Source organism: Lycium barbarum, chromosome 1 (genome assembly GCF_019175385.1).
Source record: "Lycium barbarum isolate Lr01 chromosome 1, ASM1917538v2, whole genome shotgun sequence".
NCBI classification, from domain to species: Eukaryota; Viridiplantae; Streptophyta; class Magnoliopsida; order Solanales; family Solanaceae; genus Lycium; species Lycium barbarum.
In genome coordinates this window covers 170,531,606-170,549,941 of record NC_083337.1, presented here as the reverse complement: position 1 = coordinate 170,549,941, position 18,336 = coordinate 170,531,606, and the positions used below count along the sequence as shown (strand labels likewise).

Below are 18,336 nucleotides of genomic sequence, written 5' to 3'. Positions count from 1 at the left end.
CATCAGCTATGTTTGAAGTCCAATAAGCCAATCCTCTTCATTATTAGAAAGAAAAAAATAGCAAAAATAAATTTACTGCTTGTCTTGTATTCAATTTAGCAATTAACAATCAGCACAACATTTGAAATTGCACCAAATTTGTATCTTTGCCCCCATATATATGTCTATACTCTTCGAAAATACACAGTTCTTCAAAATAAACAAAAGAAAAGATGTACAAATAAAAAGCTTTCTGTACAAGAAAAGCTGATCAAGCTATACTTTCTCTATACATCCCATGGGCTGTTATACAAAAATTGAAACCATAGAGAAATAAATTTCCCAGTTTCTTGAAGAACCCAATAAGCTTAGCCTTGGGATTCTCCAGGTAGTGGCGGATCAAACAATGAGTTTGCGGATTTGTCAGATCTAATAATCCTGTACTTTGACTCGAACCTTATACTTGATGTGTCAGAAAAACAAGCATAAATAGAGTTAGATAAACTCTTTCTTTTCAACTCAGGAAAAACATATAGCGAGTTTAAATTCTGAATCTGTCAGCATGCTAAACCTTTAGCTTCAGATCCTTTCATGATTCTAAGCCTTCTGCAAGAATTGATGAACATATCCCAAGGTACATCACCAGCAAGCATCCAATCACCATCTTTGTCTTCATAAGTTGCTACATAATCACATCCATTGTATCCTTCTCTTTCAGAGTATACACCTGAATTTATAAATTAAAAAATAATCATAAGACTCTGATCGAGCTGGAAACAATATATAAGAATAATAGTCCTCCTCTTACTTTTGTAAAATTCATAGAGGCAAATCTAGGAGAAGTCCTATTACATCAACTAAATTCACTATTTTTTTACTCGAACTATGTAATAGTCATAAGTTCTAAACCAATAACTTTAGATTCGAGCGTCAAATGAGACTAAATTTGGACAGATCAAAATAGACTAACTTAATAAATGAGCAGTAAACATATGCAGATACAGGTTCTGAACTATAGCTCATTTTGTTTTACTAACTCCAGTATAAATTATTTATACAAACAAACTTGTAACTTTCTATTGTGGTTTCACCACTCAAGTGAATTAACATGACCAAACTTGTTGAATTAGACGAGTCATTTTTTCATGGGCTAATTTTACTGCTCTACTTTAAATTTTACTAATTAAATTGGCAGTGAAAGTTAAACTTACCAATGGAGCACTTGAACATGTTCTCTAAAGCTTTGAGTAATTGTGGATAGCTTTTGTAAATATTAAGGTCAATTTTCCTTAAATAAGCTGCTCCATCCATGCTCACTTTCACGTAGCTCGCTTGTAAAACATTTTTCCTGTAAGATTGAACAGGTGGCCAGCCAATAACTTGTGCTCTGAAATAAATCAAAACAAAAGTTGTTAATTTTTACATCATTAAATTGAGTCACTTAATAAGCCAAAAAAAAAAAAAAGGAGAGATTAATTTCAAGAATAAGTAGTACTACTTACTTTGGTGCTGGTTCATCATCATTATTCATATCTGATGAAGGTCTTTTGTTGGTAATTTTACTAGTAGAAGGTGATGACTCTGTTCCAGGTAAACCTAATCTTAGCTCTGTTCCAGCCATTTCCATTGTAATTTCCTTGATGTAAATTTGTCTGTTTCCTCAATTTGTGATTTCTGGCAACGGTTGAGTATCCGATGAAGAAATTGTTTAATTTGCAAGTTGTGAATGATGAATGAAGAGGGAATGAAACTCAAGTTTTATAGGATGATTGAAGGGGAGACAAACCTTAGGCGACTTTATTTTTTGTGCATGAATTTCATAACACGGCAAATGACACACTTCACGCCCCTCCGACCCACGCGGTTGTTACTTGTCACAAATCAACTAGGAATGTTTGGTCGGTAGAATAAGAGATTATAAAATATGAGATTATTTTATTCTTTGTTTAGTTGGTGGAATGAATGACAATAATCACATGAGATATACTAAAATGATAACATTAGTTATCCCACATAAAAGTTTATGTGGGAGCTAATTTCGTTGTATATCTAATTTCCATAACCAAACGACTCTTTTATGTATAGTTTTATGAAAGGTAGATGATGAAATAATTAATACATAAATAAATTAATAATACATAACCAACTAAATTTTGTATAACTAGTATCTATATAACTACTCTTTCTGTCTCAATTAATGTGACCTTTTTTTTAGTCAGAAAAAAATAATATCTTTCTATATTTAATAAATATTTAACTTTAAACTTCTTATTTTATCCTTAATGAAGTAATTTATATCCACACAAATATATATACTTTAATTTATTTTAAATTACAAATTTTAAAAAATATCTTTTTATTTATAAACTCAATACCCAATCAAATACCTTAATATGAATTTGGTAGATAGTCAAAATTATCCAGGAATTATAATCTCGAGATTAATTTATCCAACCTTAGTGGGATAAGGTGGGATATCCCACCCTTGGGATTATGCTTCATTTTGTACCGTATTTGATAGGAGGTATAAATTTATACCTCCTACCAAACATGATATAAAAAATTAATGCCGGAATATCTCAGTCTATATCATGCACCAAATGACCCCATATAGCTTTAAACAACAACCAAACGACCACGCAGTAAATCATTCAAACAGTTTCACAATAAAATCATCAGAAAAAAGGAATGGAATGTAGGTAGAAAGTGATATGAAAACGTGTGTAGTACACGCGCGCCTGAAGCGAAGATAGATTGCTAGAACAGCTTTGTCGGTCACATGAAGGACCGCATTGATTCCACTGAAGTGAGTGGAACACGGAGCAGACACCGACAACTTGAGCTATTTAAGGTGTTGGTCCACAAAAATAGACGTTCCAGATTTGATGGGATGGGTAATTGGCCGAGTTAATTCTGGAGCGTTGGATCATGTGGAGATCTCGTCAAGGGTCAAAAGCCCATGTTAGTTGGGTCCCAAGTGTGTCAGCTAATGAGGTGTAAAGTAGACCCTACCATCTCTAATTTATTTGGCGTCCAAGTCTTTTTCTCTTTCTAATTCATATTTGACTTGCCTAATTCTGATTTGTATCTAAAAAAAAAAAAAAAAAAAAATCTAACTTTAGGCTGATAGTTTCTTAAATTTGTATGTAAATTTTATTTATAACTTGTACCACGATGATTAGCGTGTTTCAATAGTGTATGAACACGCAATAAAATATTTTATTAAATATTTTTCATTCATATTTTCAAAAAACTTCACAAATGTTCATTACATAAATAAATTTATCACATAAAATATTTCTCTTTATTTAATCATGCATAATAGCATCAATTGAAATATACACGTGGTTTTACGGCTTATTGAAGCTAATGCGTGTAATCGAAAGAGGTGATTTATTTTAAGTGGTTAATTTGTTTACATAATGAGCGCTTGAGAATACACTCAAAAAAATTTTCAAAATTATGAGTCGACAGTATTTAATAGAAAGATATTGTCGTGTATTCGGGTGCTATTGAAACAGATCATAATTTGAGTTCTTAAATAAAATTATTGACAAATTCAAGAGACTATCGCGTAGTTCAGCCTTTATTTTAATAGTAAATCGCTCCTCACACAAAAGCGACGGCCTTCTTAGGGATCAATATTTTAAAAATAAAAAACTATTTGATGAATAAAGTATATATAAAAGTAACAAAATAACACTTCTTCCATACAATTGTTTGATAGTTTGTAGTTTATACAATAACTCATATATCAACAAAATAGAAATATATTTAGGAATAATTTGGTTTTTAGATGTAAAACGATACCACTTTCTTTGAACAAGCAGAGAAGGTCATGCCAACCAATTTTGACAAAAGAAGTAGTACCATATTTTTTATTTTATAAAAAAAATACCAATTTAATTTTTTTGCATTAACTAGTGTATGGTGCTATTAAACTACTGTTCTTTTCTTATTCTTCTTCTTTTTGTGATGAAGAGTGTTAATTTAATATAAATATAAAATTGTAAGATTAGTCGAACATATATAAATGTACAAATCAAATCTAAGATACTACTATTAATGAAACATAGCTAGTGTCCATGTAAATACTTAATGGACCTAAGTGTCAACTTCTATGATATGTGAGGACTAGTTAGATAGTTAATAATTAGGAATAAGTTAGTCGGTTATATGTAATGTTAGGATACGCATTTGGGTGATTCATTACTTTGACCATTGAGTCAACAGTGGAACCATCTCTTTCTCCTTCTTATGGATAGATGAATGGTGCACAGAGATTGCATATTATTTTGCTATGAATTTCAATATGGTATCAGAGCATTAATCACAATTGTGAGTTATTTGTGTATCGATTCAGCTGGGAATCATCTCCATTTGAGAGACCAGTGCGTTTTTTGAACAAGAGTGGTGGGTTTTCTTCGATGGAACGACAATGGCGGCAACGAAGATCGATCCTAACCACGTGTTATTTCTACACCCATCGGGTACTGCCGGAGGTCCGATAATTCCCACCGTGTTGACCGGATCGGAAAATTACTCCGTTTGGAGCAGAGCTATGAGGATTCAATTGCTTGGTAAAAACAAGCTAGGTTTCGTCGATGGCAGCGTGAAAAAGGAGGATTTTGATAGAGATCTGGCACATCAATGGTAACTGTGCAATGCAATTGTTTTAGGATGGATAATGGAAACCGTAACACCAAAATTGCGTACAGGAGTTGTGTATGCAGAAGATGCAAAGGAAATTTGGGATGACCTAAAGGAACGGTTTGATAAGGTGAGTCTATCACGAGTCTTTCAATTACATAGGTCAATCGCAACATAGGTTCAAGGTACTGATACAATTTCAATATATTTTTCAAAACTTAAGCATTTTTTGGTTGAATTTGATAACATGATTCCAGCTCCATGTAATTGCCCTAGATCGAAGCAATTTACACAGTTTATGCATAAGTTGAAGATGTTACAGTTCTTAACGGGACTAAATGAGAATTATCATCAGGCTAGGAGTCAAATTTTGATGACTAATCCCACACCTAGCCTTAACAAAGCTTACTCCATGTTAGTAGAAAGAGAGAGTCAGAGATACCTGACTACCACTCCCACACTAGGAGATGGAGCAGAGTTGACAACTTTACTAGCTGGGAGAGGCACTAGTTTACAGAAGAATAGGAAGAATTGGCATCTGCTATGTGAGATTTGCAAAATAAGGGGGCATGAAACTAAAAAATGCTATCGTTTGGTTGGTTATCCACCTGACTACAGAGGGAAGAAAAAGGAACTCATTAATTCTGCAAATTATGTTCAAGCAGAAAATGTGAATCCAAACACATATGAGGGAAAAAATGCTTACCATCATGGCACAGGACTAGGAAATTTACCTAGAGCACCTCAGCTTACAGATGAACAGCATGGAAGGATCATGATGATGCTGGATAAGGAAGAAGTTGTAGGAAGCATGGCCAACATGGTAGGTATTGATGTTAATCTCATATCTGATACAGAACAGGCACAATGGATAGTAGATAGTGGGGCAACTAATCACATGACTGTTAGATTGAATATGTTATCTGAGATTGAACAATTTATTAGAGATAAGGATAAAAGAGTTCATCTTCCAAATGGTGGTGTTACACAAGTTACACATACAGGGAAATGTAAGATAACAGACACAAGAGTAATAGAAAATGTATTATATGTACCAAACTTTAAATACAACCTACTGCCAGTATCCAAGATAACTAGGAAACTGCATTGTGTAGTATTCTTTTATCCAGGTTTCTTCTTATTCCAAGACCTTACAACTGGGAGGTTGAAGGGGATTGGTAGAAAAGCAAAGGGTTTGTATCTGTTGACATCACATGTACATAGCACCACTACTTCAGCAAATAAAACAACTTCATATGAGGGAATTAAAGCTTGTACTGTACACAGACAAGAGGATGACATTCTATTATGGCATAGAAGATTGGCTCATGCTTCCAGTGATCCTATGAAGGTTCTTTTTGGTTATACAATAGATGCTTGTAAGAATGTGTTGTCTAACTGTGATCAGTGTGTCCTTTAGCCAAGCATTGCAGACTTCCCTTCCCTACAAGTGATAGTAAGTCTAGCAAAAATTTTCAACTATTGCATTTGGATGTGTGGGGTCCTTACTCTACAACTACTTTTGATGGAAATAGATTTTTTCTGACCATTGTTGATGATTTTTCTCATGTTACTTGGATTTTTATACTTAAACTCAAAAATGATGTGTTACTGGTTTTGAAACCTTTCATGAAAATGGCTTAAACTTAATATAATGCAATTGTTCAAACAATAAGAACAGACAATGGTGGTGAGTTTGTGAATAAGGCTATGAAAGTCTTCTTAGAAGAGTTAGGAATTGTGCACCAAAGGACATGTGCTCATACACCCCAGCAGAATGGCACTGCTAAGAGAAAGCACAGACATTTGTTAGATGTGGCTAGAGCCCTTAGGTTCCAAAGCCATGTTCCTTTACATTTCTGGGGTCATTGTGTCCTTACTGCAACTTACCTAATTAATAAATTGCCCTATGTCATACTGGGTGGCAAATCTCCATACACTGTCTTTTTTGGAAAACAACCTTCTATATCTCACCTTAGAACTTTTGGATGTCTTTGCTATGCAAGTGCATTACCTATAATGGATAAATTTGCTCCCAGAGCAATCCCATCTGTCTTTATGGGGGTATTCTAGTGTTACCAAAGGTTACATCCTATTTGATCTTCATAAACACATATTTTTTGTCAATAGGGATGTTACTTTTAGGGAATCCACTTTTCCTTTCAAGGTAACTTTTCTTACTGTGTCTCCAACTACATATCATTCTCATCATCCACTCAATGATATTTTCATTTTATCATCAGTTGATGAGCCTATTGAAATTTCTCATGGTCATCCTGATGTTTCCACATCCTCTCCAGTGACTAGTTCTTCTCAGACTCTTTCTCATACACCAGTTCAGTCTCCTTCATCAGAGGCTGTAGATGTTACTCTTGGCTCAGACACTCCCACACCTGACATCTCTTCCTTGGCACATCCAAATTCTCCTCTTGCAAGTCCTACCTTATTTCCAACTCCTACATTGCCTTCAGCTCAACCACTCATACCTCTGAGAAGATCCCAGAGACCTATCAAAGAACCTTTTTGGCATTCAAACTACATCACCACTAAGTCAGCTCATAATGTGTTACATCTTTTGGGGAATTCTCTATTATATGCAGGTACTTCAATCCCACATATGGCTTATCTAAGTGTGTTGTCATATGTTACTGAGCCACAATCTTATAATGAGACAGTACAAGATGAGAGGTGGGTTGCAGCTATGGATTCTGAACTTCAAGCTTTACAGGATAATAAGACATGGGAATTAGTCCCTTTACCGCCTGGTAAAACAGCTTTAGGTTCTGGGTATACAAGGTGAAATTAAAGGTCAATGGTGACATTGAGAGGTATAAGGCAAGACTAGTTGCTAAATGGTACAACCAACAGGAAGGGTTGGACTACCATGACACTTTTTCCCCAGTGGTGAAGATTGCTACTGTCAAATCTGTACTTTCTTTAGCTTCTCAACATACCTGGTCTGTTCATCAACTTGATGTGCATAATGCATTCTTACAAGGGGGTCTTCATGATGAATTCTACATGCACATTCCTCATGGATTTCTAAGCCAGGGGGAGACTAACCTTGTTTGCAGACTTGTCAAATCCCTTTATGGGCTCAAACAAGCAAGCAGACAATGGAATTTAAAGCTATCTGAAGCACTAGCACCATTTGGATTCATACAAAGTGGTCTGGATCACTCATTGCTTACTAGAAGGAGTGGTACTGATATTGTGATCATACTCATCTATGTGGATGCATGACATGCTTGTGACTGGAAGTAATGAGCAGCTCATAGAGAACACTAAAGCTGCTTTGCACAAAGCTTTCAGAATGAAGGACCTTGGGAATCTGAAGTTTTTTCTAGGTATGGAATTTAGCAGAACAGCCAGAGGGATTGTGGTAAACCAAAGGAAATATGCTTTGGAAATACTTTCAGACCTTGGTCTTGGTACTGTGAAACCAGCATGGACTCCATTGGATCCAAATATCAGGTTAACAATAACAGAGTTGGATGATTTAATAGAAGAAGCTGAAGATGATGTTGTATTAGAGGATAAGGCACAGTATCAAAGGTTGATAGGAAGAATGTTATATCTGACCCTTACAAGACCAGACATAGCATATTCAGTACAAACCTTGAGTCAATTCTTGCAACAACCAAAGAAATCCCATTGGGGAACATCAATAAGAGTAATGAGATATGTGAAAAGGGAACCAACATTGGAGATTTTATTAAGTAATGAGAAATCCAATGAATTAACAGTCTTTTGTGATGCAGACTGGGCTTCTTACCCAAACACAAAAAGATCAGTGTCAGGCTTCATAGTTAAACATGGGAATACACTCGTTTCATGGATGTCAAAGAAGCAGAATGTGGTGTCAAAATCATCAGCAGAAGCCGGGCCAATGCAGTATCAGAAGTGGTATGGATTACAGCACTGTTCAAGGAGTTGGGTCATGAGGTATGTGAACCAGTAATGGTATACAGTGACAGTAAAGCTTCACTCCAAATAGCAGCAAATCTTGTTTTTCACGAGAGGACCAAACATATTGAAATCGACTGTCATTTCATACGAGAAAAGATACAAGCAGGATTGATCAAAACTGTACATGTGAACTCAAGAAATCAACTGGTTGATATCCTGACCAAGGGGCTGCCTAGAGTCCAACATGAACAGTTGGTTGGCAAGCTTGGAGTGCTAAATATGTTTGGATCCACAAGCTTGAGGGGGAGTAATGAAACATAGCTAGTGTCCATGTAAATACTTAATGGACCTAAGTGTCAACTTCTATGATATGTGAGAACTAGTTAGATAGTTAATAATTAGGAATCAGTTAGTCAATTATATGTAATGTTAGGATACGCATTTGGGTGATTACTTTGACCACTGAGTCAACAGTGTAACCATCTCTTTCTCCTTCTTATGGATAGATGAATGGTGCACAGAGATTGCATATTATTTTGGTATGAATTTCAATAATTATTAGGTATGAAACAACTGAACCCTAAACAAACGAATGTGCATTTAGATTTAGGTGTAGGTTGGAGAATGTAAAATATTTAACATTGTGGGTTTAATTTAAGTAGTTACAGCAAATTATTAATCTATTTTTTTAATATATTAATAATGAGTTTGATTTACCTACCGGAGGTCAACTTTAAAAATCATTTATACTTGTCAGTGAACAAAACCGTTACAACCCCACCATGCTCTTTTGGATGAAACACTGCTCTTTTTTCTTTTTTCCTAATCAAAAGCTTTGCTCCTTCCATTTGCTTAATTAATCTCCCCAAGTCACCTACTTTTATATTTAAATTTTAAATAAAGGGGAAATTAAAATAGTGATTAGCAGATAAAGTACTGTACTAGGGTCCAAATTCAAGGAATTTCGATGTACATGATTACCCATGCCCACTGTTTGCTTGTTATAATTATCCAAAAGTTCAAAACCACGGGATTAGATAATCATATCCATTCAAATATATATGGTAACAGTAATATTTAAATGTAGTGGACTAACTAAAGCGCTAATTAAACTGCTAGCCGCCGTTGTTTGCAATTTAATCAATACCTGCTAATTAATCACACCTATATATATAAATCCATATTTAGCTCGTACGTACATATAAAATAGTGTCATACTCCTATACAATAAATAAAAAGATGAAGAAAGAGTGAAAGACGACGGATTCATTCGTTCATTCATTTTCGTCAAATTGGTAAACTTTAAAGAATTAAATATATGCCTAACTTGTTTTTTCATAAAGCATTCTACTTTAGAATAAATAAATAAATATGATATAAACAAGAATGAGGACAAGTTGATTTTCAGCATGTCTATAGTTTCGACAATGAATTTAGCAACTACATGTAACCCTCAAGCTCATCTAAAATATTGTTATTATTTCTTCAGAAAAAGACCCTCATTCATTCATTATCGTCAAATTGCTCAACCTTTAAAAGTGGAAAACCAAACTTTCTTCTTACAACTTGTATCTTGAAAACCAATAAATAATGAAAGTAACAGGTGAAGACTAACGAAAGATAAGGACGAGTCTGCTTTCTAACTAGGGTTTAAATGTTCTGATCGTATCAGAAAAAGCGGATTCAGAATTTGAACTTAGTGCAGAACTTCAACATTTAAAGTTCTTATAGACTATAACACTAAAACTTATTATACTTTTGAAATTATAACTCAACGTATATACACACACACATTGTATGTCGAAACTACTGGGTTGTTTTAAATCCATGAGTAGTATACATCTTCGCACGTATCCAGGCCAAATTCATCCACATATTATCGATATTTATGTGTGTCATAATGTATGCCATGAATTCTCAGTCCCTACTAACAGCTGATTTTCAGCAAAATATAGCTGTAGCTTTGAATACATTCTCATCTCATTTTCCCTTTGACAATATTGTGTCTAACATTAGTTGTATTATGTAAGAAATAAAAGGTCCATTATGTCTCTTTCTTTTATTATCAACTCATAATTTCTGAAAAACATCCAATAGATTATTGTAACTTAGTGTTAACGAACTATATTGTTAAAAGACTTGATTGTGTAACGTCCCATGCTACTCTATCCCTTTTTCCCTAGAATCGTTGTTGAAAATCTTACGGAAAATACTTCATCACGAACGAACACATGTAGGGACTTTTCTTTTTCACGAACACTTGTAGGGACCTCCCTTCATCACGAACACTTGTAGGAACTTCTTCTAAGCTTGAAGAAAATACTGGATCACGAACAATTGTAGAGAATTCTTCGTAGCTTGAGGCATGCTAATGGTCACTGTCCTTAAGGATATTTCACCCGGTATGGGTGTATCCCCCAGGATTCAACAAGCTCTTCTAGTACAAAACTAGGAGCCAAAATCTAACAAAGATTTCTCAAAGTAGAAAACTCAGCACAAAAATATAAGAGCAAGTATATATATTTGTATATGTTTTCTCCTCATATTCTTATCTCACCAAAGAAATAGACTATGTATATATAGTAGAATTAGTGTAATCAACCGAATGGGGTTTCAGCCTCTTGCAACGGTTAAGAAATATTTGTTGTTGTGGTAATAAAAGAAATTAATAGGTTAATAAAGAGCAAAATGGTTAATGACCATAAAGATGTCAAAGAATAAAGGTAATTGTCGTTTATGGTATTAAAGGCTATAATGAGAGAAATGATGGTCACTTAATGTTATTCAATTCACATAATCAAAACATTGAAGTAGTTAATGAGAAATAGAAATGCCAATCAATATGATAACGTTAGAATTGGTTTATCACCAATTCTTTTTGAGATAATACTAATATAACCTTTGTATTAAATTGACCATTGGTCTTTTAATTATTTTGAGATACTAAGAAAAATAATATTTTTCTAACAATTGTTTGACTACTAAACACGATCGCCAAGTCAATCTTCCATTTGTTTTGTCAATTTTGACAAATGTAAAATGATATTCTACAACCTTTTGAATATGAGTTCAATTGAGAAGATAAAGTAAATCCCTGAAAAGATGACTTGGCAATAACATAATATCTTGTACTTTGAGAAAGTAACACCTTGAAATATGACTTGAAAAATAATACCCATGACATCAGCTCCCTTTTTTCCGCAAAAAACTATTTTTTAGAACATTCCAAATGTTATTTTAATTAAATAACCTTTTTTATTTCACAAAAGTTTCTAGTATTTCTACTTACCATTAAGAATTTTTTAGGCCTCAAAAAATAGACGATCTTAATTGTTGGCTTAGGCTTTAAGCCGATCCTAAGTACTCGGTCAGTCCCTCCATTTCAATTTGTTTGTTTTTTGTGATTTAACAACTCCTTAATTTTAACATCTCACATGACATGTTTAAGACCACAAGATTAAAGGACATTTTGATATATTATACACATCTTTAATTTAAGATCACAAGATTAAAAAAATTAGATTCCGTGCTCAATTAAGCTAAGACACATAAATTGAAACGAATGAAGTATAGTTATTGAAGGAATCATTTCCTCCGTTTCTTTTTCGTGTAACGTTATATTTTACGTGAATTGTAGCATATAAAAACACGCCTTAAACTTTTGAGACTTGGGTCAGAAAATTAAATTACAAACCACAAAAAGAAAAACAATTATTCTCATAACCAGCAAAGCTTTTATACTTTGGGTTCCCTAAAGTCCACACATTTACATATATCATTTCGAAGGTGAGTTATGGGCTGCCTTTCTGTGGGGTTGAGTTCATTAAGACTCATGCACTGCCCACAAAGGACAACAATTAATGAGAACAAAAAATAAAGGCACAGAGAAGCATTTTGGAAAAGGTATGTGTCAAGAGTCTAAGACCACGCTACGTGTTTCCGTAGAGATTGACATGGTTAGCAATGACAGTGAACTCAACCCTTTTTTTCAATAATAATCATCTGATTTTAAAATTTATTAATTCAAATACCTCCGCACGTCCAGATCTGGTTATTGGAGCATGAACAATATAATATGAAGAAATGAAGAATTGAAATAGGTTCGACTCTGATATCATGATAAGAAGTAGATTGAACATAACTCAACCTTAAAAATTGTTAGCTCATGAAATGAGAATTGCCAAAGACAATATAAAGGGACCAAGTCACATATTGAGGACCAGTATGGGAAATGATTCCTCGCATGCTTAGAGCTTCAGACTTGCTGACTAGAGTGTGGACATTTAATATGAATGTTGAATATTGGGTAAACTAAAAATTAAAATAGGTCTGACTTGATCATCTTGATAAGAAATGAATCTTGACCTTTTTCTGGTTCAACCATATTTCATGAAGTGATAATTTACAAAAATGATATAGATAGATCAAATTACTCATTGACAAACGTATGGATAAACCTTATAAATAAATATTAAGACATCTCACTTACAGTGGCGGAGCCAGAATTTTCTGTAAGGGGTTCAAAAATATGAAGAAGTAAACATACGAAGAAGCCAAGGGGGTTCAACACCTACCATATATACAAAAAAAAATAATTTTAATCTTCAATATATTCTGTCGAGGGGGTTCGGATGAACCCCCTCGGTTACACTTGGCTCCGCCCTGCTCACCTATTTCACCATATTAATTACTTGGCGGCAATAGCGGAGCCAGGATTTCCGCCGAGAGGGTTCAAAATATAAAAAAATAAATATAGGAAGAAGCCTAAAGGGGTTCAACATCTACTATATATACATAAAAAATACTTTTAACCTTGTAAAAACAGTGTTTTTTTCCGCCGAGGGGTTCATCTATGTGGCTCTGCCACTGCTTGGTGGTAGTAAACCTATCCATCTACGCCTACGCCCGGTCACGCTACCCCGAATCATCTTTGCATGCAGTATCTAATGCCGTAGGCATAAATTTATTTTCATGCATGTAAATAATATATCCCTCGTCAAATATTGATTTTTCTTAAGTAAATTTCATTTCCAACATAACTCAACTTTTGAACTTTTTTTGCAACTTCAACTTCAATAAAATATTGTCCAAACGCCTACTTAGACTAAATATTGATGATCCACAAGTGCCATTTTTCCCCAGTTATTTGGAATTTGTTACAACAACAACAACAATAACATACCCAGTGTAATTCTATAAGTGAGGTCTGAGGAGGGTAAAATGTACGTAAACCTTACCTCTATCTTTATGGGATAGAGAGGCTGTTCCCGATAGACGCTCGGCACATTTCTTTTGAGATAAGATCTGTGTATATCTTACCCTCCCCAGACCCCACTTATGGGATTACATCGGATATGTTGTTAATGTAACAAGTGCCAAATAACTGGGGGAAAACGGAATGATCATTTTTTGTAAGATAAAAGGATAAGAGTAGCAAAGAAGAAAACAGTGCATGAGAAATGAGTTGCATCCGAGAAGGTACGCACGAATGTGAAGTATTAAATGATGGATAGTGAGATGTGGGCCTGCCCACACGTGTGATCGGGTTGGCTTTGGGTTAGTCAATGGCCCATTGTCATGTTCTTGTGTTCCTTACTCTGCTATTCTTTCAATGTTCCATGCATGTTCAAATCCACCATTTATATATCAACTTTCAAGCATTCTATTTTGCTTGGAAAAAAAAATGATTTTTTTTAAATATTGTAAATCATTTGAGCCTCTGGACAGGCATATTGTTTATATATAATTTTTTTGGTTAGAGGAAGCTATTCTTACTTATAAATGGGCCAACTGTTATAGAAACACTTCCGTTTAAGTTGTTATAGGCCCAAGTTTATGGCAATCAGGTACTTATTAAAGGTTCACTCTGAAGGGTAAAATGTTTGGATCATTCAATCTTAATGTCAAGATGTTCATAACAACTTAAGATGCATGCAACTTCTCCTATATCAAAGATGAAAATGGACTCACTCTAACTCAATAATTTAGCTCAGATCATGTATATGTATTGAAAGATTAAGTAAATAACTATAAATAAGAGATTGTAAACTCAGTAAATCAAATATTAAGTTAATGTAGAATGTCAAAATTGAGTGTTTTTAAATCCATAATGTTCTAAACTTGGATGCAAACAACAATATCTATGTTTGGGTATAAATGTATGAGAATATCTATACCTGCCTTGTTGACAAGAGGAGTTGCTTAGGTGGTAAGCACACCTCAACCTCCAACCCTAAAGTTGTGGGTTTAACTCATCAAGAAAGCAAAAAGGTGAGAAGCACCTAGGAGGGGGGAAAAACAGAAAAAAGTCAACATAAAAAAAAAAAAAAAACCTAACTTGTTTAATAATACTCAAAAAAATATTCCCATACCGAGATGAATTTAACAATTGCTTTCTTGGGGGGAAAAACATTTTTGTTTTGTTAAATGTGACTTCTTTTAACCACAAGTTTCATAATGCCAAACGCTGTTTATTGATTGAGGGAATAAAATTAGAGCAGTATCCTTTGCTTCTCTTCCCTATATTGATATTCAGAATTAGTTTTATCATTTATTCCTCCAATAACTATAGTCACAAATAATACACCAACAAGTTGGGCTAGAGTGCTAGACCAACAATGCCACAGGCACTGGACTAATTTACAAGCACAGTACAATTGCGCTTTGTAATCCTCTTTCTCTTCTTGTCAATTGGCTGCAAAATAAGTAAACCAGGTTACTCTTTGATTTATACTAAAAAGGGAATAATTTTCTATAAACATAATTTCACTTTATGGTATTACCTGTGGGGTGAACAAATGTGGAACTCTGATCCTTTTAGAGCCATCAGGAAGACGCTTGCAATGAAAATGATCTTCCATAGCCATAAAATCTGTGCATACCTGCATGGAACAAAAAATAGAATCAAATAACAAACTACAATCAAACTTCTCTATAAAAGTGTTGTTTGTCTCGATAGCTTTCGGCTATTATAATAACAAAATGTTGTTATAGAGAACATATAATATAACATAACATGAAAAATCGGTTCTAAAAAAAACTTGATCGTTATAGTGAAGTGTTCTTATGGAGGATGGTGATTATATTTGTTCCTACAGAAGATAAGAAGGAAGCATAGTAATTAAAGTGGATCTCCAAGAGAACACTAGGAGATTTGCTTTCTATATAGCACGAGTCAAACAAAATCATATAAGAATTAGACTGACTTGCCAAAGAGAACAGTGTAAAATTGCTCTGTTAATGACATAACTGGCCATATAACACGTCAATCAAAGAAAATATGGAGATTTACCCATCACAGAGATGCACAAAGATCAAGATTGTGACCGTGTTCAAATGGCATACTGGACAGAAAGCTATTGCAATATGCCTCACGAGCTGTAAGTTTGTTGATGCTGACGTAGGACACTAAGTTGCCATGATGAGGAAGCTGCTGATGTGGTTTTTTTTTAATTGCAAAGAAACCTTAGATCTTTTCCAGATATTTTTCAGCTGTGGAAGTCCTAGTCTTAAGATTTTTCAGTTGTGGATTTCCTAGTCTTTAGGCATGTTGGTTGATTAATTTCTGTTTATCAGCAAGTTTCTGTTTCAGATTTTACGGCAATTCTGTTAGGATCTTATTGTATTTAAACAGCTTTCACTCAATATCTTTCCTTTTCTTTGTCTGTTAAACACCATCAAATGAAGTTCTGAATATGGGAAAATTCAGCTAGCTCACCTGATTCTGAAGGGTTTCAACCAACGTGTCCTTGCAACCTAATGCATGAACACTTTCCAGATTGGGGCACTGGAGTAACAATCTCTCTGTAAGGTAAAATTTATTTAAGTCAATTATAGAGAAAATGCTCCATTATCCTAAAGCTCAAAGGCTAAAGAGGAACACATCAAAGAGCAAACCTGGATTCAGATTTGTACAAGAGTTCAGGTTCAAATCGTTAAGTTCGGGGCAATTTAGATATAATGCCTGCATGAGAATGAATTTCAGTCAGCTAAAGCAGCAAAATTCAATGGAAACATTAGATGGTATTGACTGAAGAATCTCACATCGAAGCCAGAGCAACCCCATAAGCTGAATTTCTTCAAGCAGGTATGTTTAATAATCAGTTTTTGATATATACGGTGCAGTTTTTTATTATTTTCCTGAGTTGTTGGATTGTCCAAATCAGGATCACATATGGTCATACCACAGTCCAAGAGCTCTAGATTAGGCAACTGAGCTGCAGCAAATTGAATGCCACCTAAAAGAATCCAACGGGGATTCCCAACAAATTAGTGAACATGCAACAGGTTTGTTAGTTGGATAATTAAGGAAGCAGATCTGAATATTACTTGAAGTGATATTTGGACAAAGAGCAAGGAGAAGTTTAGACAATGTCTCGGGATATACATTGCATATCATTCCAATGCCACTATCACTAATGCTAGACCTGCAACATGAAACATCAAGAGAAAAATACAATCATCAAAGATCCACTCAATTAAATTAGCTGCTTTCCAGAAAATACAACTGTTAAAGACACATGGTCCCAATATACGTAACTACAATTGCTGTATCAGGCGGGGTTAAGAATGATAGCTATTTCACATTGGACTAACTTCCCTAGATCCACAAAAGAAAATAATGGTGAAAATGGTATTTCAACTTGCAAATCCATTTATTATTTTTTCGGTGAAATTGAGAACAAACTTTTAATTTGAACTTGAAAAAGGTCAAGTTGAAATACTAGTTTGAAGAGTATTTATCAAGTGAATACTTTTACAATCTTCAACTTCCACTCACAAATCTTCACCTTCCAAAATTTCTTTTACCAAAAAATCTATAATTATCCAAACACAACTTCATTTCCACACTTCTTTCTAACTTCAATTTGAGATAAAAAAAATTCCCAACTTCAACTTCAAATGTTGTTCGAGCGCATAACTCCTGCTCAACCATCAATTCTGTGACAAATGCAACCACTAGTGTATTGATCACCCATCATTCAGTTATTTCTTATCACCCTCAGAGTGCAGGAACCACAAAAAAGGGGGCTGGAAGTGAAACATACCCACTCAAATCAAGCAACTCAAGGCTTGAGTAGCTTGAAGTGATAGCTGCAACAGATGCATCAGTTATCTCTGACCCCAGTACAAGAGAGAGCATCAGTAACCCCCTGAGGTTCAAGGCAGTGAAAAACAATTACAAGATTTATAAAGCAAAAAAAAAGGTGCCTTTTAGGAAAGAGAAATTCATAAAACCTTAGATTTGCTGCTGTTAAAGCAAGCACAACAGCATGTGTTAGGCGGATAGAGGCAATATGAATATTCTGGAGCCTTGGACAGCTCCTTCCAAGACCATCCACCATGAGAGTAAGATCAGTGGTATCATTTTCTTGCCGAGAAAAATCCAAGGAAATATCCTTCAGGTTGGGGCAGTTAAAGACCTAAAAGAGGTAAACACACGTCAAGTATAGGTTTGCAGTCCAGATAAAAGGACCACAACAGCATACACTACTTACCATCTTTGCATGACAATAGAGATCTGAAAGCGAAAGAGTTGAGAGACTGGTTGAACAAAGAGTAAAACCCCCAAGATTAGAGCAGCCTTCCATCTTGAGATTAGTAAGACATCTTTTCTCAGCAACAAAACGGCCCAACTCATCCCTGCACTATGTAGAAATTTCATTCATTTCAGCAACTATTATGTGAACCTATACTATGGAATACTAGAATAGGCAGGACATTAACTAAGTTACATGAAATTAACATCTCCAATTGGGATGCCAAATAAGTGACTATGGGAGGAAAAGCATTTATGAA

General features: G+C 34.5%; 3 protein-coding genes across 3 annotated transcripts in view; 1 reads left to right on the top strand and 2 right to left on the bottom strand.

Moving 5' to 3' along the window:
- Nucleotides 1-127: 127 nt before the first annotated feature.
- LOC132607953 (auxin-induced protein 22D-like) lies at nucleotides 128-1,726 on the bottom strand. The gene is made up of 3 exons (XM_060322038.1): nucleotides 1,482-1,726; nucleotides 1,191-1,366; nucleotides 128-706 (listed from the first exon to the last, which is right to left on the bottom strand). Exons 1-3 carry the CDS (start codon nucleotides 1,604-1,606, stop codon nucleotides 537-539), a joined length of 471 nt encoding a protein of 156 aa, XP_060178021.1. The 5' UTR covers nucleotides 1,607-1,726; the 3' UTR covers nucleotides 128-536.
- A 6,147-nt stretch (nucleotides 1,727-7,873) lies between these two features.
- LOC132618096 (uncharacterized mitochondrial protein AtMg00810-like) lies at nucleotides 7,874-8,590 on the top strand. The gene has a single exon (XM_060333153.1). It carries the CDS (start codon nucleotides 7,874-7,876, stop codon nucleotides 8,588-8,590), a length of 717 nt encoding a protein of 238 aa, XP_060189136.1.
- A 6,397-nt stretch (nucleotides 8,591-14,987) lies between these two features.
- LOC132607947 (F-box/LRR-repeat protein 17-like) overlaps nucleotides 14,988-18,336 on the bottom strand; it is a 5,667-nt gene continuing 2,318 nt past the window's right edge. The window contains exons 3-11 of the mRNA XM_060322031.1: nucleotides 18,036-18,180; nucleotides 17,776-17,960; nucleotides 17,586-17,690; nucleotides 16,867-16,964; nucleotides 16,582-16,775; nucleotides 16,435-16,501; nucleotides 16,256-16,341; nucleotides 15,321-15,419; nucleotides 14,988-15,232 (exon numbers count right to left, since the gene is read on the bottom strand). Of these exons, the coding sequence (XP_060178014.1) occupies nucleotides 15,173-15,232; nucleotides 15,321-15,419; nucleotides 16,256-16,341; nucleotides 16,435-16,501; nucleotides 16,582-16,775; nucleotides 16,867-16,964; nucleotides 17,586-17,690; nucleotides 17,776-17,960; nucleotides 18,036-18,180 (1,039 nt within the window). The 3' untranslated portion in view covers nucleotides 14,988-15,172. The remainder of the gene's footprint in view (nucleotides 15,233-15,320; nucleotides 15,420-16,255; nucleotides 16,342-16,434; nucleotides 16,502-16,581; nucleotides 16,776-16,866; nucleotides 16,965-17,585; nucleotides 17,691-17,775; nucleotides 17,961-18,035; nucleotides 18,181-18,336) is intronic.

What these genes read in the sequence shown, in the direction of transcription:
- LOC132607953 (XM_060322038.1), bottom strand. Translation starts at nt 1,606, where the DNA reads ATGGAAATGGCTGGAACAGAGCTAAGATTAGGTTTACCTGGAACAGAG. An exon ending in GATGATGAACCAGCACCAAA is followed by an intron (nt 1,367 to 1,481) that starts GTAAGTAGTACT and finishes GATTTATTTCAG; the next exon opens with AGCACAAGTTATTGGCTGGC. An exon ending in CATGTTCAAGTGCTCCATTG is followed by an intron (nt 707 to 1,190) that starts GTAAGTTTAACT and finishes TTATAAATTCAG; the next exon opens with GTGTATACTCTGAAAGAGAA.
- LOC132618096 (XM_060333153.1), top strand. Translation starts at nt 7,874, where the DNA reads ATGCTTGTGACTGGAAGTAATGAGCAGCTCATAGAGAACACTAAAGCT.